The sequence below is a fragment of the Gopherus flavomarginatus genome, chromosome 11 (genome assembly GCF_025201925.1).
Source record: "Gopherus flavomarginatus isolate rGopFla2 chromosome 11, rGopFla2.mat.asm, whole genome shotgun sequence".
Lineage (NCBI taxonomy): Eukaryota > Metazoa > Chordata > Testudines > Testudinidae > Gopherus > Gopherus flavomarginatus.
In genome coordinates, this window is record NC_066627.1 from 770,907 (window position 1) to 793,174 (window position 22,268).

Consider the following 22,268-nt stretch of genomic DNA (forward strand, 5'->3'; position numbering starts at 1 on the left):
CTGTAAGTCTCTGCTCAAAATACTCTGGCCTCTTCCAACCCAGCTGCTTCACTTTTGGGATGTTGAACCTGAAATGGCTGAAGCAGGATTTGATTCAGTTTATAGTTCTGTTTGAATAAGAGTTACTGCACACATAAAAAGACGGGGGGTCGCCTGCCCAATCAAGAAACACTTAACTGATAATGGATCTTGGAAGACTCCAATACACATAAGTCTTCCTGGAGACATTCAAGGTAGCATGTAAGCAATGGCTGCCACTTGTAAGGAACTGAGTCATGCATGGACATGTGATTTGCCCATGTGACTCCAAAACTCCATCTAGGAGCTGGATTCTGCATAGGAGAGAGAAGTGGGGTCTCCACCCACAAGAGTAAGTCTATTTAAGCCCCTGGGAGACCCCTCCATTTTGTCTTCATCTGGCTCAAGAGATAGCCTCTCCACCCCTAAAGGATACTTGAAGGAAACTGGAACAAAGGACAGTAACCACAGGGGCATGAGTCATTGCTGGACCCAGACTAGAAAGAGGCTAGTCTATAAATGAAGCTTACTGTAACATCTCCAAGGGTAAGATTTCATCTGTAATCACTTTCTTACTGTAGGAACCACTTAAATCTTACTTTTTGTATCTAATAAAATCATTTTTTACTTATTAATTGACCCAGAGTATGTATTAATACAAGGAGTGGGGGGAAACAGCTGTGCATATCTCTCTATCAATGTTATAGAGGGCAAATAATTTATGAGTTTATCTCATATAAGCTTTATACAGGGTAAAATGGATTGATTTGGGGTTTAGACCCCATTGGGAGCTGGGCATCTGAGTGTCGGAGACAGGAACACTTCTTAAGCTGCTTTCAGTTCAGCCTGCAGTTTGTGGGATGCTGTTCAGACCTGGGTCTGTGTTTGTAGCAGGACAGTATGTCTGGTTTAAAGAACACAAGGTTCTGAAGTCCCAAACTGACAGGGAAAATGGGCTCAGAGGTAGTCTCAGCACATCAGTTGGCAGTCCCAGGGGGTTTCTGTGATCCAACCCGTCACACCCTCATCCTCTACAAAGCAGCTTGGTGGAGGAGATGCAGGTGCAGAGGTCCCCAGCTGGTGTGAATGCATCATAGCTCAGCTGGAGTCAATGGGCCAGATCCCCAGCTGCTTTACATAAACACAGAGAAAGTCCCTGCTAAGAAAGAGCTCACAAGCTCTATGGATGAGAGAGAAAGGCTGGAAGTAGGGGATTCCAAAGGTCACAAGCCGGGGATAGAACCTAGCAACCCTGAACCCCATTCCAGCAGGCTAACCACCAGATCACACTGCTTATCAAATGCAGTAACTTTATTGGCATCACTGTGGATTTACATGCACTGAGGTAAGCAGATGTAGGGCCAAGAGTCCCTAGTGCTGTTCTTTCCCACTTGACACTCCTTAAAACACATGACTACAAAAATTAAAAACAACAGGTAAACCCTGGAGGGGAATTTTTCTTTAGGAAATGAAATTTTACAGGGAAAAGTCCCTTCTCTGGACCACATGGCATCATCCAGCCTTTGCAGCAATGGAAAAATCCACCGACAGCAAAGGGAAAAACGTTCCCAGCTTTTGGAACGAGCAGCTCACTTGGGAAAGAGATGGTGGGTAAGTTTTCTGCTGGCCCTGGGTCTCTCTGTGGTTCGGGCTGGTGTCCCCCAGAAGGTGCCGCAGCACAAGCAGCATTGCTCTCTATAGACAGGGCACACCGGTTTGTTGCAGCCACTGGTTTTCCATGGTCTAGTTCTCCTGCCAGCCCCCTCCTATGCGGTGAGGCCTGTCGGGGACTCAGCCAGGGGTGCTGGAGCAATGTGCACAGTGGGGTGCTGGTAACCATTGAACTAAACTGTGAACCTGGATATGATGGAAACCACGTCAAGCCAGGCAGAGCGTCAACCCCCTTTCTCCCCAGCACCCTTAGTTCTAGCACCTATGGGCTCACCTGCAGGGCAGGTATTGAGGGGAGAGGAGGGGACGTTCATACTTGGCAGCAGGAGTCACTCACACCTCCAACTGTGACATCACTGCCTGAATTCTAATCTTCACCATTCAGACAACGGCTCTCCCATCTCTCTGCCCAGGGCTGCAGGTGGAGGACAGTAGCTGCCGCCTGTGTGACTCTCCCAGGCTGGCTGGAGAGAAAAGCGGCAGTGCCCTGAAGAAGAGACAAGCTGCTGAAGTGATGGTCACGGTCCGAGATGCTGGGGTGATAGTCACCATCCCAGGCTCTGCCATTGTGCTGATTTTGCTTTTCAGTAAGATTCCAAATCCCATTTCTGAAAGATTCTCCATGTGCCTCCCCCTTCATTACTGTCGCTTAGAATTTAAACAGAACTTCCTCCTCTTCCTCTGCAAGAAGGGGTGCTCTCAGGCAGGGATTTAGGTGCCCAAATCCCATTGAAATTGATTTTCAATTGATTCTGGGAGTCTAAATAAAGAGGAGGGTGATCTGTTGTTCTCTATATCCACAGACGTAGGACAAGAAGTAAGTGGCTTAGTTTGCAGGAAGGGCGAGTTAGATTAGATGTTAGGAAAAACTTTCTAACCATAAGGAGAGTTAAACTCTGGACACATTAAGTAGGGAGGTTGTGGAATCCCCATCATTTCAGGATTTGAAGATCAGGTTAGACAAACACCTGTCAGAGTATGTCTACACTACAGCATAAAATCGAAATTACTAAAACCGGTTTTATAAAACCGATATTATAAAATTGATTTTATGCATCCACACTAGGGCACATTAATTTGGTGGTGTGCGTCCATGGTCCTAGGCTACCATCGGTTTCCAGAGCAGTGCAATCTGGGTAGCTACATTAAAGGAATGAGACCAATAACTTCAATTTCAGTCCACACTAACCCTAAATCGATATAGTAATATCGATTTTAGGGTTACTCCTCTCGTTGGGGAGGAGAACAGAAATTGATTTTAAGAGCCCTTAAAATCGATTTAAAGTGCCTTGTAGTGTGGATGGGTACAGAGTTAAATAGATTTAACGCTGTTTAAATCGATTTAACTACCTAGTGTGGACCAGACCTCAGAGATAGTCTCATGGCCTCAGAAGGGGAGGTGGGTGCTCTACATGACATCTTGAGGTCAGCCTGACATTTCCTTTAAAAATCCAGAATCAAGAACTGACCTCAGTGACAGCATCCTCCAACTAACCTCTCTTTTCCCTTCTCTTTGCGCCAGGCTCCAGCATGGAAGATGCTGTAACTCAGACCCAGCCTTAAGTGTCAGGGGTGGAGCGCGAATCCGTTTCCCTGAACTGCATCTATGAAACTGTTACTAGCAGCTATTATTTGTATTGGTACAAAAAGCCACCTGGGGAAAGCTTTATTTTCCTTTTTCGGCCACATTCTGGAGGAACAAAGAGGAATGAGGCAGAGGAGAGATCTTCTGTCAATTTGGAGAAGTCTAAAAGCTCCGTCAGTTTGAGGATCACAGCTCTGGAGTTGGGGGACACGGCTACATACTTCTGAACTTTCAGTAGAGACACAATGTTGAAATTCATAGGGAACCCTGAACAAAAACCTGACACCTCTCTGCTGCTGTAAGAAACTGATTCCCACAGGTGAAGTTAGGAAGAGACCAAAAGCAAGAAAGGGCTTTGTGGCGGTGTGTGAGAGGGAGGGCTATAAACTGTGGGGGAGTCCGGCCCTGCACCCCTCTTCCTGGGACCCACAGTGACTCTCAGCCAGCCAGTAAAACAGAAGGTTTATTGGACAACAGGAATGCAGGTTACAGCAGAGTTGTAGGCACAGTCAGGACCCCTCGATCGAGTCCTTCTGGAGTTTCAGGGTGCTTGGGTCCCAGCTTAGGTTACCCTGAATTCCAACCACTCAGCCCCAAACCGAAACTGAAACTAACCCCCTCCCGCCGGCCCCTTCCTATGTCTAGCTTCCCGGGGAAAAGTGTTGACCTCCCACCCCACTTGCCTAGCTCAGGTTACAGGCTCAGGTATTGTCCAACCCCTAAAGTCCTCCCCTGCTCTCCCATCCCCCCATGCAGACAGCCCCTACTCCATCACGGTGAGGGGGAGGGCTATGAAGTGGGCTGAGACCTGTCATAGCTGGCTTCCTGGAGATGAAAATCTCTACCTGATTTCTGGGAAAAGGCAGCACCACAACGTGGAGATGGAACGAGAGAAAGGAGAATAAGATCCCATGGCTGGAAGCCGGAGTGAAACAAATTAAAAGACTAGAAAGAAAGTACAATTTTTTAACAGTGAAGGTAATTAAACATTGAATCAATTTACCCAGGGAGATGGTGGATTTGCCGTCATCTGAAATCTTTAAATCAAGACTAGGTGTCTCTTCTCTACGTCAGCCACAAGACATGGACTGGGACAGTGCAGGAATCCTAACTATCATTCTCTGGCCTTTGTTAATGCAGGAACTCAGATTAGATGTTCACTAGCTCTTCCCACCTTAGAATCAATGAATCAAGAAATTTATTAATATCTCATGGGGGGAAGGCTGGGATGTGTTCCTTGGCAGTTAGGGACCCCAGTTCTGTTCAAAATCAATGTATGCTTGGCATCTAACTCCTCTAGGCTCCTTTGAAAATCCCAGCTGAAATTCAGTCCTGGGTTGACACTTATCTGAGCTTGAGACTTCAGTGTATGGACTTAATTGTAATCTAGGGCTTGCATTGGCCTCTCTGCATAGGGGCAAACATCACAGTTTGGGCACAAGAGCTGAGTCATTCCTGAAAAAAGAACCCCAAATTGATACTGAGGCTGGCATTCTCAAAAGGGCATGGAGGATTTAGATGATCAACTACCATTAAAATTCAAGAGAGAGCTTGGACACTGAAATCCCTTAGGCTGTTTCAGAAATCACAATGTGGATGTTCAGTCTGCACTAATTTGAATCGAAATCAGACATCTAATTCCCTTAGCCTGATTTCAAAATCTCAGTCTGTGATTTCAAATCACAAGGAATTATAGTCTGCATTGAAAGTGAACAGTTCCTCATCACCTAAAACCGAGAGCAAAATAGCAGAGCTACCTCAGGCCCTGCTGGGTTGATCTGAAAAGAAAATGTGATAAAAATGAGGCATATCCTGTTCTGAAAGCAACCGGGCTTGTGATCATGTGCTGCCATCTAATTGCCATTTCGTTTCAATTTGACAGCTGCAGAAATTAATGAAAAATTGGGCAGGAGTTTTTCACCACAGTTTTACTATCAAATATAAAGGCACCTCCTCACTTCAGCCTGGGCATTAGAATGTTGTTTGGACATACAACTACTTATGTGTTTCAAAGACACACACCGAAATCTCTCTGTCACACACACACAAACTCATAAAATCTCTCTTTCCCTCTCTTTTACAGACATCAAATTCATACATATATAAACCCACAATTGATGCACACAAAGCCACTCACACCCAGCATCACAAATATACCAAAGTTTCTCTTACATACATCAAACACCCACACATTCACTCACACACATCAAATTTTCTTATTTATACACACACAAAATGACATACTCATGCCCCCCAAGCTAGCACACATACCAAACTTACTCACATGCAGATGAAACACAAATACACACTCACAGATTCTCAAACACAACTCCTCTCTCTCTCTCTCTCTCACACACACACACATACACACACATTTATCTGCTGAAACCTGGTCATTTTTGGCCTCCTTAGTATCAGAAATATTTGAAAATCTGCCCCTTTCCCCCTGACTGAGAATAACCATTGCTAGACCCTTTCACCTCATAAAAACCTCAAAAAATGTGCCATTGTGAGGCTGAGGTTTGGATTGCCAAAGAGACCTATAGGATCTAGGTAGCCAAACTTCACTGAAATTCAACAGGATACAGGTTATTAATTCCCTTTGGTTCCTTTGAAAATCCGAGGCTACATCCATTCATGTCTGTGTGGTGCTGAGATACTGCAGGGTTTGGATGGGGGTGGGGGGAGGGGGGAGAGAAAAGCACATTTTAAAATATTTTCAAAGGAGCCCAAAGGAATTAGTTGCTCAACTCCAAGTGGAATTCAAGGGAAATTGGGCTACTAACTTCCTCAGAAATCTTTAACCATTCCAGCCTAAAACTGCCTGCACTAGATATTTCTCTGGCTATATTACCAGAGTGTCTACTCACCTCACAATCTTCACTTTATGGGTCCACACAACACCTGTGAGAGGTGGGAAAGTGCTGTTACCCCCATTTTACAGCTGAGTGTCTGAGGCACAGAGAGGGAGATTTTTAAAGGGCTCTAGGTACCTAGTGGGATTTTTCAGAAGTGCCTTGGTGCCAAACAGCCTTTGAAATCCATGGGAATTAGGAGCCCTGGATGCATCTTAAAATCCCACTGGGCAGCTCTTTAAAAATGTGACCCTGAGTGATTTGCCCAAAGCCACCCAGAATGCCTGGGGTGGAGAAAGGACACAAACCCAGGCCTTGGGTAGCATGATAGCCACTGGTCCCTGTGACAATGATGCCCCGGGGAATCAACTGAGGTCACTCAATCAGGGTGAACTGCACACCAAATAGGGCAGACAAACCCCCAAAGCTGGTGGATATTCCAATATTTCGATTTACCAAGCCAGCACAAAACAGCTTCTGTATTACCTCACTGGTTACTCAGAAGTCCAAACAATGCAGTTCCCTTAAAGTACCCAACCTCAGGCCTCCATCCATACACACATGTTAAAGGTATGATGATAATTTATGAAAATCTTATTTCATTATGCAAAATAAAAGGTTCTCCCAATCCCAAAGGATCAGCCACCTACACAGGTCAATTTATAACTTGGATCTTACCCAAAATACATGCTTATAACCAATCCTCATTAACTTAAACTAAAATTTGTTTAAAAAAGAAAAGAGATTTAGTGTTGGTTAAAAGATCAATTTACATACAGACTTGAATTTAATTCTTGAGGTTCAGATACATAGAGTCGTTGAGCTTTGTAAATGCAGACAGTTCTTTTCAGATCAGTCCAGAGCTATTAAGTTAATGTCTGTTATGAGGCACCAGGAATTCTAGGATCTCATTCTTTGTGGCTTGCATCTTTCTCCATGAGCATCCAAGCAGATATGAGACAAAAAAGGATCGTGTCCCAGGATCCGTATACATTTCCAGAAGCTTCTTGTCCATTCAGTCCTGCGTAAAATACTCTTTTGAAGCGATTCCTTGTTTTCCTAACATCACTGGCAATTAACAAAGGGTAATCTATCCATTCAACAGTTCATATATAGGTGACCACAACCTTCAGAGAAACATATAGACAATAATATTATTTCAATAAAGTGTAAACATAAATGTTAATATTCCTTTTGGATCTTGAGTCAAAGCAATAGTAACAGACAAGAATTGTTTGTTTACATCACAAAACCTGAGTAAACACCTACCATTCTGCTACTCTAACAATGCGGGTTTTCTATTATAACTAGCATTGAATAATTCCAATTATCACTTGCATACTATTCTCACATGCCTCCACAGGTCGACTCTAGGTCACTTAGCCTGCAGAATTTTGCTTAACACTTTAACTGCCATGTGTCATACTTTCAATGGGATATTATATTCGTAAGGTCACAGTCCCTCCTTCCTCATCGCAGCTGGTGCTGCTCAGTTATTCCCAAGGAATCGCCTAGTGCTGGGTGCATTTTTCTACACTGTGATTGTACAGCTCCGAGAAGGCAGCTGAGGTCAGCAAGCTGAGGCATCTACAGGAACATAGGCTAGTGTGTGTGTCACATGCTGTGTCTGAGAATGAAAAAAAAAATCAGGCAGAGATGAGGCAGGCACCCGCCGCATCTCAGTTCCTGGTTGCTACAGGTGTCAGAAATTCATCTCATCCCTCCTGAGAATCATGAAGCTGAAAGTCCCCTTGGTCTTTCTTCATTTGTATCGTAAGTTTCTGCTCGGAACACGCTGGGCTCTTCTAAGCCAGATCCTTCGCTTGTAGGACATTGAATTAGGAACGACTGAAGACGTATCTGATTCAGTTCACAGCTCTATTTGATTCAGAGCTACAGCACCTACATGTGGGAAACAGGGTCTGCCAATCGGGCAAACATTGTCTGATCTATTTAAACAGTCATATTGCCCTGGGGTTCTTTGTTAGCATTTCTTGCCGCTTTTCAAGATCGGGGAAGATTCTAGGTAGAGAGAGATAAAGTGCATGGGACAATGGATGGACGGAAGGGTGCTTCAGAGGGAAGAATGGTTAAATAGGTAGACAGGCAAAGTAACACACTCTCACCTACATTTTAACTGTTCTTTTGTTCCCCTCCAGTCTCCTGTTGCGAACCCCAAGTGATTCAGAGCCCTGAGTCGCTGGTTACTGGGGAAGGGAAGGTCTCCACCATGTCCTGCTCCTTCACCAGCGCTTACCAAACCTTCTACTGGTACCAGCAGCTTCCTGGGAAAGGGCTGACCTATCTGCTGACGGCGAGCTCTAATAAGAATGTCACTGTGGGGCAGCGGTTCATAGGCGAGCGCCTGGAAGATGGGGAACGCAGCTCCCTGCACATCGCCGACTCCCAGCTGAGGGACTCAGGCAGCTACCTCTGTGCAGTGGAGCACAGTGACACAGGTAGAGCTGGGCTCAGGGCAAAAACCCTCATCCTCCGAAAGTCAGCTTGGAGGAGGAGCTGCAGGGGCAGATCCCCAGTGGGTGCAAAGCAGTGTAAATCCATGGTAGCCAAAGGGACTCACCCTCAGCTATTATAAATGAGGAGAGCTCCAGTGGAGTCAGTGGGGCCATATCACAAGGAGCTGGGGACTGGAACCCAGGTCTGCAGATCCTGGGACAGCTGTGTGAAGATCAGCGTAAATCAGGAGTCACTCCATATTGCAACAAATCCGAGATACAGTTCATTTTCTTTCCCTTTCTCCCTATGGGATACTTCCTAAAGGAAAGTTCATTAGTAAACTTCTTCAGTGGGAAAACATGTTCCCTCCAGGAAGCCGAATGCAAAATATCTCTGGCTTCAAAGCTGTAAGATCATCCACGTGTCAATAGCAACAATAAACAAACAAAACTAACCTAGTCCCTCACCCCACTCTCCTTCCTTTACAAACCGCGACTCCTCTGTAGAAGCCAGAACTTCGGTTCCCCCGTACCCCTGTGCAGTTCACACAAGAGCCCGCAGAGGGCGCTGCCGCACCGACAGAAATTCCAGAAACAAGACCACTTTCTGGTGTTTCTAGACATCTAGTTCTCGCTCCATCTCCTCCCCACGCCGCGCCCCCAAACCCTCCCGGTCCCTGCCAGACTTTTTGGCAGCGCAGCGGAAAGGCAGCTGCCAACCAAGCACAGAGAGATTTGATGCTTGACTCCAGGAGTCAGAATTGAATTCGGAGCGGAAGCAGCGTTCTCGGATTCCTTCAGCCCTCAGAAGACAGAGCTCGGCTTCCCTCTGCGGGGAAAGGGCCTAATTCGTTTCTCCTGACACGGCTGGGGGTGGAGGTGCCTGAGTGGAGAGAAAACGGAGCCGCTCGGTGCAGAAGCTCAGAGACACCGAATCTCGGCAGAGAAGATGCTTAAAACCCGGGTCTCCACGCTTGTGCTGATCCTTGTTTCCAGTGAGTCAGATTCCCACGTGGCATTTCTGGGCATTATCCCTCCCCCTACTTCCCGTATTTATTAATTTTCGCCTGTGTCCGGGTGTCCTTCTCGATGACACTTCACGCTGCTGCTGCTGTTGATAGTTTCCCTGTCTATGTCTGGGGGATTTTTCATGTTCTGTTATTATGATTTTTTCCCCCAGATGGAGAGGTGGACACGAAGGTTTCTCAGCCTGCTGCGCTGTCTTTCCTGGCGGGGGGCAGCTCTGATCTCCCCTGTAACCACAGTGTCGCTGGCTATGACAGAGTTATTTGGTACTATCAAAGCCCCGGATCTGCACCTCGAGCTGTGATCTCTGGCTACAACTCTGCAGAGACGTCGGAGAGGTTTGAACTGTCCATTGATCTCTCCAGCCGGTTCGCCCCGCTGCGCATCACCAAGGTGGCGGTGGAGGACTCGGGGGTGTATTACTGCGCCGTGAGGGACACAGCGAGAGGAAATGCAGGGCGAGCTGAACAGAAACCTCCCCGAGTCTGAGAGTCCTTGGCAGGAAGAGAAGGGAGCTCAGATAATCAAATTACAGGCTGGGATCCTCAAAGGAGCCAGGAGAAAGGACCCACGGAACCCCAGTGAGCAATAAGCGCCCAACTCCCTTAGGCTCCTTTGAAAATCTCTGTATCCAAAGCGACTCAGATAATTACAAGCCTAATTGCAATTGTCTTCCAATAAAAAGAAGGCTCGGAAGGGTCAAATGTGCAAAGATCTAAAGATCCAGAGCGGCACCTGGAGCTGTTTTGACCAGAGCATCTAGTCAAAGTATGGGGCACTGTGGACCTAGCTGTTGGGAGGAGAAATTCCAGTCAGGTTAGCAGGTGCCATCTACGCTAACCGCCTGCCTACGTGCAGGATTTACATGGTTGGTAACGGATATTTATTTGCTGTGTTTTTACTGATTGACCAAGAACGTGCAAAGTCCTGTAGCTCTCAACGCAGAAGGAATAGAACAGCAGGAAACAGCTTCTCTTGCTAACACCGCGCTTCAGCCAATACTAGGTTTTCCCGGGAAACCGCTGTGCATAGGTGCTGCTGCTGGACTTTCGCTCTTCTCTCTGTTAGTGTCTGTTTTCAGTTTCTCTGCGTTCCCTCCCCACTTCCCAGGCATCATTTCAGAAAAAAAAATCAGAGTGGGGAGAGCTGTGTCATCATATAGAACATTGGATGTGAGTATATTATATCATGCAACGACTGTGGAGGGGGGGAAATGGGAGAGGATAGCTCATTGGTTTGAGCATTGGCCTGCTAAACCCAGGGGGGTCATTAGAGGGGGCATTTAGGGATTTGGGAAAAAAAATCTGTCCTGGGATTGGTCCTGCTTTGAGCAGGGGGTTGGACTAGATACCTCCTGAGGTCCCTTCCAACCCTGAGATTCTATGATTCCAAGAAATGGAACACATAGACCTAGGAAAAGTCTGGGAGGTGGCAAGCCAAGGTTCTGGGGACAATTGGTCCCTCTTGTCCCATAGCAAATGACACCGGCCCCCCCCCCCCCCCGAACTCCCATCTGTTTACAATACCTACTGGAACTCCCCCCCTCCATCTTGTGCAGATTCTATTAGGTTTTGTTTTAGGTGTGTGGTCTCTTAAGCGTTTCTTAGAACGATCTTACCTGAAGGGCACTTTCACGCATCAGTTTACACGAGGGTTTAACTCAACCCCTAACAAGGTTTCCCCCAGTTTATTAGATTGACTTTAAAAATCTGGTCCAAAGTCTCTTTGGAGAATGGTACTTAGACTTTAAGTCATGAAGGCACTGTTGGAAAATTTACCCTCAAGCTCCAAGAGTGTAGTTCCACCTTCAGTGATGTAATTTCAGAGTAGCTCTGTTACTGCACCAGAGTGACTCTGGAGCCACTACACGGCTGTGAGTGAGGGCCCAGTTTCACCCCTTTATTCTTTATGGCTCTCCAAAAGGGGTCTTTATAGAATAACACAATAATGACCCTCTTCTATCCAGCCCCATCACCCACCCAATCCAAATTCTTATTCTGCTATTACATTATTATTAATCGTTAGCATCCCTACAACCAATCAACAGAAATCAAACAGAAAGTATATTAATACAATCAAAACCTCTAACACTCCAAGCAGAAAATTCACACTTAACATGGTAAGAGCCTTGAAGTCCGCTAAGGACTTTGCTACTGCTATCAGTAAGGTGTGGAAGACATTCCCATATTAAGGTGGTGGGCAGAAGCAAGATTAACCCCTACAAATAAAGAGAGAGAGAAAATATTCTAATAGCCGTGTTATAGGAGGGTAAATCCTTATTCCTTAATGAAATAATTTTTAAAAAATATGATTTCTAAATAATTATATTAGCCTGTTCTATAGCAACGACAAAGAAACCGTCCCGCTTGGTTCTGGGAAAGATCTTCTGAAATAATTACAATCCATGCAAATTTCCAGCTCCCCTGTATCTCTCTCTGCAGTTCACCGGGTGGCCCGGCAGAGGGCACTGCAGTACCAGCAGGAATGTCCCCTGTATAGACATGATGACACACGACTGTTTCACCTCCCCAGGGTTTTCATTCGTGAGGCCGCCTGCCTCCTCGCAGAGTAGGCGAGGAAACCCTGAAGGCAGCTACGACCAAACAGAAAGGGGAGGGGGGGGGGAATTGGCAACGGGAGGCATTCACCACCCCAGCTCCAGTGGAAGCACGGCTTGCCTGCTTTTAAATCTCCGCTTGTCAGCAGAACCAGCTTCCATTGTAGCTGCAAGAAAAGGAGAAAGCAAACAACTCGTGGAGCTGGTTAGAGGGGAGCGAGGAAGCTCCCGCAGACAAGGAGCAGAGACTCCGAGAGGATGTTAACAATCAGGTTCTCTCTGGTTGTGATGACTTTAGTATTCAGTGAGTGGAATTTCCTATTTCATTTCTCAGAGGGGTAGCCCTGTTAGTCTGGATATGTAAAAGCAGCAAAGAGTCCTGTGGCACCTGTTAGTCTATAAGGTGCCACGGGACTCTTTGCTGCTATTTCATTTCTGAATGTCTCTCCCCCTGATCTCGTCCTTCAAATATACAATAATTTTCAGTTAAAATAATATCCCTCTTTTCTCCGTCTCCCCACATCACTTTCCACTATCCATGCATCCCCCCTTCCTTCCCACTGCAGCACTTCTCTCGCTAACTCTCTCCTTTTACGGTCCTAAATGTCCTATGTTGAGTGAGAGGCTGAAATGTTTCAAAGTCTCTGGATTTGACTCTACACATGATGCGCCAGAATCCCTTGGATGTCTTTGAAAAATCTCAGCTGTCACATCCTTCATGCCAACCAGGATTTATTTTTTTCCCTCCAGAACGGAGCACTGGGGTGTCGGTGATGCAGACGCAAGGCCCCGTGAGTATGTCCGAGGGGGAAGGTTTGAGGCTTAATTGTAGCTATGATGATGCTACAGTGTATGCCGTCTTCTGGTACGTGCAGTTCCCCAGCCAGCCCCCCCGGTTCCTCCTGAGGCACCTGGGACGGGAGGACTCCGATGAAGGGATCAGAAGAGGGTTCAATGCCACCCACGATAAAAAGAACAAATACTTCCACTTGTCGAAACCGGCCAGCGACCTGAGCGACTCCGGGACCTATTACTGCGCCACAAGCAACACAGTAACACAGACCGGCCCGGGAACTGAGCAAAAACCGCACAGGGTCTGTGCGGAGCAGAGGGGAAGCGAGCACCGGGAGGGAAAGGGAGGAATGTTGCAAACACAGAACTTGGATCTCTGGTCGCCGGCTTGATCCAATCCAGGGCTTCATCTCTTGGAGACACTATGTGGCATAGCATGAAACAAAATTAGCGTAACACCAATACAGTCTGTCAAAGAAACTCACACAAACTCGACCGGGATTATCAGGGGAAAGTTCACAGTCTACAGGGAAACTGGCACTTTGGGGTGGAGGAATATTTTAAGTGCCAAGGAGAGGAAAATCGACCCACAGACAGAGAGACAGACAGAAACATCCTCCTTTGGCGCTAGTGCTGCTGGGAGAGCTGGTTTATTGGCCGATTTACCCCAATCTCTTTCCGTTTCAATAACTCCCCACTATTTGGCGCGAGCTGACAGTAAATTAGTGAGATTTCGCTGCAGCGGCCTGAGCGCCTGATAATCGGCGATTTGCACCGCCTAGGCCGGAGTTAACTTGTCACAGCACAGAGAGAGAGGAGCCAGGAGCCACAGACAAGGCATAATTGCGTGTCTTTGGTCTCTACCGCCCTGCTAAAGTCTCTGTGGGTTGTAGCTGGAAGGAGGCGGTCCGAGCTCTCGTCTCTCCCGGGGCCGGAGAGAGAGAGAAAGGGCAGCTCCCGCCCTGCAGGCACTGTGTAAATGTTTCGCAGTGGAGCGTGGCTTTTACATTTCGACACAGACACATCGGGGACACGGGAGGGCTGCAGCAGCCCCCGTGTTAGCGACTGTGGTGATTGTTCTCAGTGAGTAAATCAACAGTTTTCCCCAATCTCTGCCTAGCCCAATCCCCCTCTCTCCTTCGCCTATATCCCCCCACCTCACCAAATGCACCCACCCATCGCTCCTCATACACAGTCCTCCTCTTCCTTCTCTCGATCCAGCCACACCTCTCTCTCCTTCCCCCTGCATTCCCCCAGTCCTCCCGGCCCTTCGAAACACCCGGGGCAGTCACTGGATGGGGGCTGGCGAAAGGAGATTTACCCCTAGGGTTCCCCGGAAGTTTCACACCCCCTGAATCAACTCTCCTGCTGGTTTTCGCTCCTAGTGGCCGCGATCCAGCAGCCGGGCTCCTCAGAAGCTTTGGAAGGAGCCGAACTGAATCTCACCTGCTCTCGCCCCTCCACCAAGGCGAGTGACAGCACAGTCTGGTACCGGCAGCTCCCGAACCAGGGACCCCAGTTTGTAGTTAGCGGATACAAGGAAACCACTAGGAGCCCCGATCCGGAGGGAGCCCTGCATTTCTCCGCCGAGAGAGAGTCCAGCCCCCTGGCCTTGCGCCGTGTGAGGCTGAGGGACGCTGCGGTGTATTTCTGTGCTCGGAGGGACACGGTGGGACAGCCAGCGGCTGCCCTCTTCAATAAACCTTCTGGTGTGAGCGGAAGGTGAGGAATGCTTCAGTGGGTGCCGGAGAGAGGGGCGACCAGGGAGAACTAAAAGAGAGGAATAAATATGTAGGGCCAAATTTACAAAAAACATCTTGTGTGCGCCTAATTATTTACACGTGCGATTGGTGAGAAGTAGTGCTTTGGAAATGTCTAAGAAAGTCTCTTTCAGAGGGAATTAAGAAGAACAGTAAAGAGAAGAGTAAAACCGTGGAAGTAAATAAACCGTCCAAGACATCCGCAAGCACTTCACACAGCGCCCCCCTCAACCTTTTCCATAGGATGTTGTGAAGGTCAAGACTATAACAGGGTTCAAAAAAGAGCTAGATAAATGCATGGAGAATAGGTCCCTCAGTGGCTATCAGCCAGGATGGGTAGGGATGGTGTCCCTGGCCTCTGTTTGCCAGGAGCTGGGAATGTGCAACAGGGGATGGATCACTTGATGATTCCCTGTTCTGTTCGTTCCTCCTGGGGCACCTGCTCTAGTCTTTTCGCCGCCCCAAGCATGGAGACATGCCGCGGGGGGGGGGGGCGCTCTGCCCGTCGCTGGTCCCGCGGCTCCGGTGGACCTCCCGCAGTCGTGCTTGCAGAGAGTCCGCTGGTCCCATGGCTCCGGAGCGGCCCCTGGATGGACCTTTGGTCTGACCCAGTATGGCCATTCTTATCTATCCATCCCCAGATCTCTCTCCCCATCCACCTATCACAGCTAGGGGTCGCTGCAGTACAAGCAAAAATGGTCCCTATGTAGACATAACAACACCTCGGTCTTCTACTTCGCCTCGCCTTTCATGAAGTCGACCGAGGACCCCTGCCAACATCCTGAGCCCACGCCAGAGCCCGCCTCCTAACAGACGCAGTTTTGGAGGCTCAGATGAAAGGCAGCTCAAAGAGAGAGAGAGAGAGAAACGTGTTTATGAGCAATAGGAAACGGGCAACGCTTCCCTCTCGCCCATTTCCGCAGAGGCAAGGCAGCGAGACCAGGGCTGATCCCCTTGTGACGATGGTACCGATGCTGGGCTCGGCGCTTGTGCTGGTTTTTGTTTCAGGTCAGTAAGTTCCCAAAATGTTCCAATCTCTCTCTCCCCTTCCGCGTTCTCCCTTCTGAGCTCTTCTAACCACCCCACAGTCACAGGGAGAGGACGGGGTTTGGCGACATGAAAACCACTGGAAGTTTCACGCCCACTACATTAATTTTCTACTGCATTTTCTCTCCTAGGCGCTTCGGGCAGAGCCGAGATCCTGCAGCCGCGCTCCGCAGAGCACTCAGAGGGAGCCGAACTGAACCTCACCTGCTCTCACGGTTCCATCACCAGCGAAACTATATTTTGGTACCGGCAGTTCCCGAACCGAGGGCCCCAGTACATAGTTTCGGGATACCGGGAGATTGTTAACAGCATCAACCCAGAAGGAGCTCTGCATATTTCTGAAGACAGAAAATCCAGCACATTGTCCCTGCGCAGGGCGAGGCTGGCAGATGCAGCGGTGTATTATTGTGCTCTGAGCGACACAGTGTGACAGCCAGGGGCGGCCCCCGCACAATAAGTATCTCACTCAGGTGTGGGGGGGATGTGGGGTGTGTTTCTGGGTGGAGGGTGGGAAGCAAGGGTGAATCATAGAATCATAGAATGTCAGGGTTGGAAGGGACCTCAGCAGGTCATCTAGTGCAACCCCCTGCTCAAAGCAAGACCAATTCCCAAATAAATCATCCCAGCCAGGGTTTTGTCAAGCCTGACCTTAAAAACCTCTAAGGAAGGAGATCCCACCACCTCCCTAGGGAACCCATCCCAGTGCTTCACCACCCTCCTAGTGAAAATTTTTTTCCTAATATCCGACCTAAACCTCCACTGCTGCAACTTGAGACCATTGCTCCTTGTTCTGTCATCAGGTATCACTGAGAACAGTCTAGAGTAGAAAAAAAGAAATTAATAAAACAATTAGTGTCAGATCTACAAAGGTCTCTGTGCGCCTAATTATGAACCTAGGCGGCTGGTGAGGTCTGATACTTTGGAAAAGGTCTAAGAAAACCCTCTTCGGAGAGAAATCTGAAGCCCAGTAAAAGGTAAAACCGTGGCACAAACTAACCAAAAACAAAGTCTCACTCCAACTGCAAGGACAATATCTTATAGAGCTACACCCTACAACATCCTCCTTTTCTTCTATCTGGCCAAAAATATTACTGGGGAAAAACCCCAATTATTGAGTAATTAATTAGTCAATCCCATTCTGCTTTAATAATCTCTCACGATTTAGCCGGAATTCAGGGTAAATTAGTACTGTACTGGAACTGCCTGACAACACCCGCGGTTTGCAAATGAGCCGTGTGTGCTGCAGAGACGAACTCACTTGGGAAAGTTATGGTGCGTGGGGGTGGGGGAGGGTGACCAGGGGTAGCGGGGGAGGCTGTTCTGTTGAACACTTCTACAGTTGCCCGGCACAGGGCTCCTCAGTCCAAGCATAAGTGCTCCGTGTAGACCCATGGGTCATCGCGTTTATTTCACCCCTTGGCTTTTTCATGCCGTCTAGCTCCCATGTCACCTCCAGACTAACACAGCTACCCCTCTGATACTTGATCCCAAAATAAAGCAGCAGCAGCATTGCATGCGTCTCTCTGTTCGGTTTGCAACTGTAGGAAAAAAGGACCGAGCTTCTGTCTCAGTGACTGTCCTCAGGGCTGGAGAGAGAGACAAGGGGCTGACCCCTGCAGAAGAGCAGAGAAATCCAGATTTTTGTGAGGATGGGACCAATCAGGGACTCAGCGATTGTGCTGATTCTTGTTTTGAGTAAGATTGCATGGGTTTCCAATATCTTTCCATCCACCTAACCCAGTACGCCACCTCTGTCTCCCCGCTTCCTTCTCTCTTCCTAGATGTTTAAACAGGCATGGCAGTCCCAGGAAGAATGGCGTTTGGAACGGGGGAATTTACCCTAAAGTTCTTTAGAAATTTAATTTTCACTAACTTAATTCTCTGTCTGGTTTTCTTTCCCAGGTGCCACAGGCAGAGCAAAGATCTACAGCTAGTCTCAGTGGAAGCTTTGGAGAGAGCCAAACTGAACCTCTCCTGCTCTCACCCCTCAGCCAGCACTGATAATATATTCTGGTATCAGCAGTTTCCGAACTGAGGACCCGAATTTATAGTGACTGGATTCAGTGGAACCGCTCACAGCTCCAACCCAGAGGGAACCTTGCACATCTCCAAAGATAAAGAAAACAGCACCTTATCCCTGCACAGGGTGCGGCTGGCAGACGCAGCGTGTATTACTGTGCTCGGAGTGACACAGTGGGACAGCCAGGGGTGCCCCCACCATACAATAAATCCCCTACTCCAGGACTGGTAGCTAGTGTGTGTACTTGGGGTGTAAGGCAATGGGGAGTGGGGAGAGAGAGAGCGGAGTGGGGGAGGGAGAAGGTAAGAAACCAGAAAGGAGGAAGAGAACATTTAAGAGGGGTGGGTTATAAAAGAGTCTAGAGAAAGACGCAATTCAGCGGCATTAGGGCGCTTAACTCCCTCAGGCCCCTTCGAAAATCAGAATTAAGGCCTGAGTTCAAGACAACTTAAATCAAAGAACAGACTCATGCTGAGATCAGTGTTTTTTGGGTCACGCTCTGAGTTTCCCTGTCACGTGGATCCTCCATTGGTTTATCCTACCCATCCCATTATCCATCCATCCATCCACCCACCCATCTATCATCGTTTTTATAATGTTGCACATCACCTTAATGTTTAGCAGCTATATCCTGTAGGCAAACCATGTAAAATAGCCTAGTCTTTTAAAATACGGTATGACTAATCTCTCCTTCCTTACCACACCATACGGGGATTGGCTGTTCCTTAAACGTGAGAAAGTTGGACTCTTTGGCAGTATTATAAGGCAACCAGATTCAGCAAAATAAAAAGATGAAGCAGGTTTAAAGGTGAAACCAAGAAAGTAACTACAATAGTCCCAGATACTTCGATGTTTGTGTGATGAGGGATCAACAGACGGACAAACAGCTAAAACTGAAGTGATCACAGATATTGCTAGAAAAAAACGATCCCCAAATGTAGTAAAACGAATCTCCCCCCATTTAGCGAGTATTGAATGCAAATTAATGAGATTTCACTTCACTGCCTGGTAATGCCCACCTTTTGCAATTAATAATTAATTGTGCAGTAGGGATTAACTATTTTGGAAAAGGTTTCAGAGGGGTAGCCCTGTTAATCTGTATCCGCAAAAACAATTAGAAGTCCTTGTGGCATCTTAGAGACTACCAATTTATTTGAGCATAAATTTTCCAGATTCATGGAGTGAAAAATACAGCAGGTGGGTATAAATATACAGCACATGAAAAGATGGGATTTGATTTACCAAATGGGAGGTGAGTGCTAACATGGCCAATTCAATCAGGGTGGATGTGGACCATTTCCAACAGTTGACAAGAAGGGGTGAGTATCAGCAGAAGGAAAATTACTTTTTGTCCTGAACCAAACCACTCCCAGTCTTTATTCAGGTCTAATTTGGTGGTGTCAAGTTTGCAAATTAATCCTAGTTCTGCAGTTTCTCGTTGAAGTCTGTTCTTGAAGTTTTTTTTGCTGAAAAATTACCACTTTAAGATCTGAGTGACCAGGGAAATTGACGTTCTCTCCTACTGGTTTTTGAATGTTACAATTCTTAATGTCTGATTTGTATCCATTTATTCTTTTGCATAGAGACTGTCCGATTTGGCCAATGTGCTTGGCAGAGGGGCACTGCTGGCACATAATAGCATATATCACATTGGTAGATGTGCAGGTGAATGAGCCCCTGATGGTATGGCTGAAGTAGTTAGGTCCTATGATGGTGTCCCTTGAATTGATATGCAGAGTTGGAAATGGGGTTTGTTGCAGGGATTGGTTCCTGGATTAGTGTTTTTATTGTGTGGCATGTAGTGGCTAGTGAGTATTTGCTTCAGGTTTGGGGGCTGTCTGTAAGTGAGGCTGAGCCTGTCTCCCAAGGTCTGTCAGAGTGTGGGATCATCCTCCAGGATAGGCTGTAGATCCTTGATGATGCACCGAAGAGTTTTTAGTTGGGGGCTGAGGGTGACAGCTAGTGGCATTCTGTTACTTTCTTCATTGGGCCTGTGCTGTGGTAGGTGACTTCTGGGTACTCTTCTGGCTCTGTCAATCTGTCTCTTCACTTCACCAGGTGAGTATTATAGTTTTAAGAATGCTTGATAGAGATCCTGTAGGTGTTTGTCTCTGTCTGAGGAATTGGAGCAAATGCAGTTGTATTTTAGAGCTTGACTGAGACAATGGATCATGTGATGTGGTCTGGATGAAAGCTGGAGCCATATAGGTGTTGCAGGGGGGCAACAGTTGGGGTTCGTTTGCCTGGTGTGCGTATCCCCAATGACCACACCAGAGTGGAGAAGCAAGTATCTTTATTTGAGTCAAATAAGGTGCAAGGAGATATAAAATCTCAGATCATGCACGAATCATTATCCTTTTCCCTACCTTATATACCCCACTTGTTTACAAAGATGCTCACAGGTGCCACAATTCATCATTTACAATTCATTAACTACCGGATCTTTTAATTAACTATATCCTTAACCCATACTACTGACCCCCACCCCTTTGATCGATTACATCTTGTACCATAAACAAAAGAACACAAGAAAATGATAAATGATTACATGTACTCATGCTAACTTTAAAGGAACATATTGTTTAGCTTGAAAGGCAGTCATAGGCCTGAGAATGTAAACTTCTGACCCCACGCCATATTGCCAGTTACCTGGAGCACTGCACCCCCCAACAATCCCCCCTTTGAGAATACTCAAAGGCCTTTCGTTGAGTTTTCTCATATTCATTACTTAGAATAAGATCAAAGGGCAAGCCACCTGATGTTGGCAGCGAGACTGCCCTAAGGGGGTACATTTCTGTTGGCTGATGGAGGGCAGAAAGACAGATTTTACAACAAGGCACTCCTATCTGCAGACCACAGCAGAAGAGCAAACCAATTGCTATTACCACTAGCAGGGAGGTAAAAATGCTTTTAAGCCACCCAAACCAATTACCAAAACCCCAAGAACCCCACCAATTATTGTCACTCACATAACGCAAAATAGTGACAATGTCACGCAACTTAGCCAGTCCATTTTCAGTGCTTTGGCTGTGATCAGAAAGGTTAAAGCAACAGAGACCCTTAAATTCCTCACAGCCATGATTATGCCTTAAGAGGAGGTAATCTATTGCAGCGCGATTTTGGAGTACCCCTTCTTGGACCCCTGTGAGTTCCGAGGCCAAGTCAGAGATTAAAGTGGAAGTTAGATTGATGGACTTGGCAAGGGCACAGGCCACTTTTGCAAGTTGGAGCTCTGCATCTAAGGCCAGGCCTGGGACTCCGACCAATGAAGTAGCGAGGGCTATAGCCTGAGATTTAGACACCAGGTTTACCTTAGAATCACAGGTTTCGTCCAGAGGCAGGCCACGCCGAGCTCTTTGGACTCGGGTAGGCCCCGGTGTCTTTAGAACTAGAGCATGACCAGGGACAGCCCCCATGGTTAATCGTTCAAGAGAACAAGGGCCTCCCGAACTGTTAGCTGGAACATAAGTGAATGCAGTTAGTCTGCAGAGCAAAAACCACCCACAGGGAAGGTATAAATGTGAATAAAGATAGGAAGTTGAGGTAGGAGCAACAGAACAATTCATCTCATGATTTGTTAAGTTAATAGCAGCCTTTTGAGCACCCACCACAGTAAAACAGGATGTAACATTCGAGGATATAGCCATTAGCCGAATTTGAAGGCGATGCTGGTTTGTATAGGGTTTAGGATGTGAAATAGAGCCAAAATCAGACAGCTGCTGGGCCTTCAACTTAATATTATAAGCAGCAAGTTCAGTATAATTGTGAATATCTTGCAAGGGCATAGCTACTCCTACAAAACAAGCAGTAAATACAGACCCTAAAGTGTAACCACTCCCTACACAAAAGTGGGAAGAATTAGAGGCTGTGACAGCTAAAAGGGCCCACCAGTTTTTTTCTGGGGAGCGGAAGGATAAAGGGGCCAGCTGTCCAGAAACAGTAAACACTCATACAAGTATTAAAAACATGGCCAAATTAGAGTGATTTGCGTTTAAACAATAACTTGAGTCCCAAATCTTCCGATTCTCTGGTTCCGGTAGGCTGAACCGTCCACTGCTTAGTGTCTGGATTCTGCGGTGGAGGTAAAGCTTTTAGTCAGGAGTAGTGAATCCAGCTTTTGTGTCCCTCTACTTTAGCTGCCGTGTGGGAAACCAGTAAGACGAGATAGGGTCCTTCCCACTGTTCCAGGAGCTGTTCGTCCTTCCAGGTACGGACAAGGACGAAGTCACCTGGCTGTAGGGAATGGACAGGTGCATCCAAAGGGAGTGGCTGAGAGTCCTTAATGTACCTGTAAAAAGAACATAAAACAGCAGACAGAGAACACATATACTGAGACAAATGTCCACACCCAGCCTCCCATTCCCCTAGCAGGATCGGGGTACCATTCACAGGCCATGCCCTTCCAAACATAATCTCGAAGGGGCTTAAACCAGTTTTACCCTTAGGAAGAGCCCGAATGCAAAGTAAAACCAAGGGTAGGG

General features: G+C 47.2%; 2 protein-coding genes and 3 gene segments (V, D, J or C); all 5 read left to right on the plus strand.

Moving 5' to 3' along the window:
- LOC127031398 (uncharacterized) overlaps positions 1–16,209 on the plus strand; it is a 414,252-nt gene extending 398,043 nt beyond the window's left edge. For both annotated transcript variants that reach the window (XM_050918174.1, XM_050918173.1), the window contains one exon: positions 15,899–16,209. In XM_050918174.1, coding sequence (XP_050774131.1) covers positions 15,899–16,197 — 299 coding nt within the window. In that variant the 3' untranslated portion in view covers positions 16,198–16,209. The remainder of the gene's footprint in view (positions 1–15,898) is intronic.
- The window catches only part of LOC127031404 (T cell receptor alpha variable 38-1-like), a 255,799-nt gene that overhangs the window by 185,267 nt on the left and 48,264 nt on the right, over positions 1–22,268 (plus strand).
- Positions 1–22,268, plus strand: part of LOC127031414 (T cell receptor alpha variable 19-like) — a 92,618-nt gene that overhangs the window by 28,739 nt on the left and 41,611 nt on the right.
- On the plus strand, positions 7,337–10,170 carry LOC127031400 (immunoglobulin superfamily member 3-like). The gene is made up of 3 exons (XM_050918175.1): positions 7,337–7,902; positions 8,289–8,588; positions 9,766–10,170. Exons 1-3 carry the CDS (start codon positions 7,863–7,865, stop codon positions 10,098–10,100), a joined length of 675 nt encoding a protein of 224 aa, XP_050774132.1. The 5' UTR covers positions 7,337–7,862; the 3' UTR covers positions 10,101–10,170.
- LOC127031410 (T cell receptor alpha variable 18-like) lies at positions 11,948–13,718 on the plus strand. The segment is given in 2 exon segments: positions 11,948–12,472; positions 12,919–13,718. Coding segments are annotated over 2 exon segments (480 nt in total).

Coding starts and splice junctions, on each gene's coding strand:
- LOC127031400 (XM_050918175.1), top strand. CDS start 7,863: ATGAAGCTGAAAGTCCCCTTGGTCTTTCTTCATTTGTATC. Junction 7,903..8,288: donor GGTCTTTCTTCATTTGTATC/GTAAGTTTCTGC, acceptor GTTCCCCTCCAG/TCTCCTGTTGCGAACCCCAA. Junction 8,589..9,765: donor AGTGGAGCACAGTGACACAG/GTAGAGCTGGGC, acceptor TTTTTCCCCCAG/ATGGAGAGGTGGACACGAAG.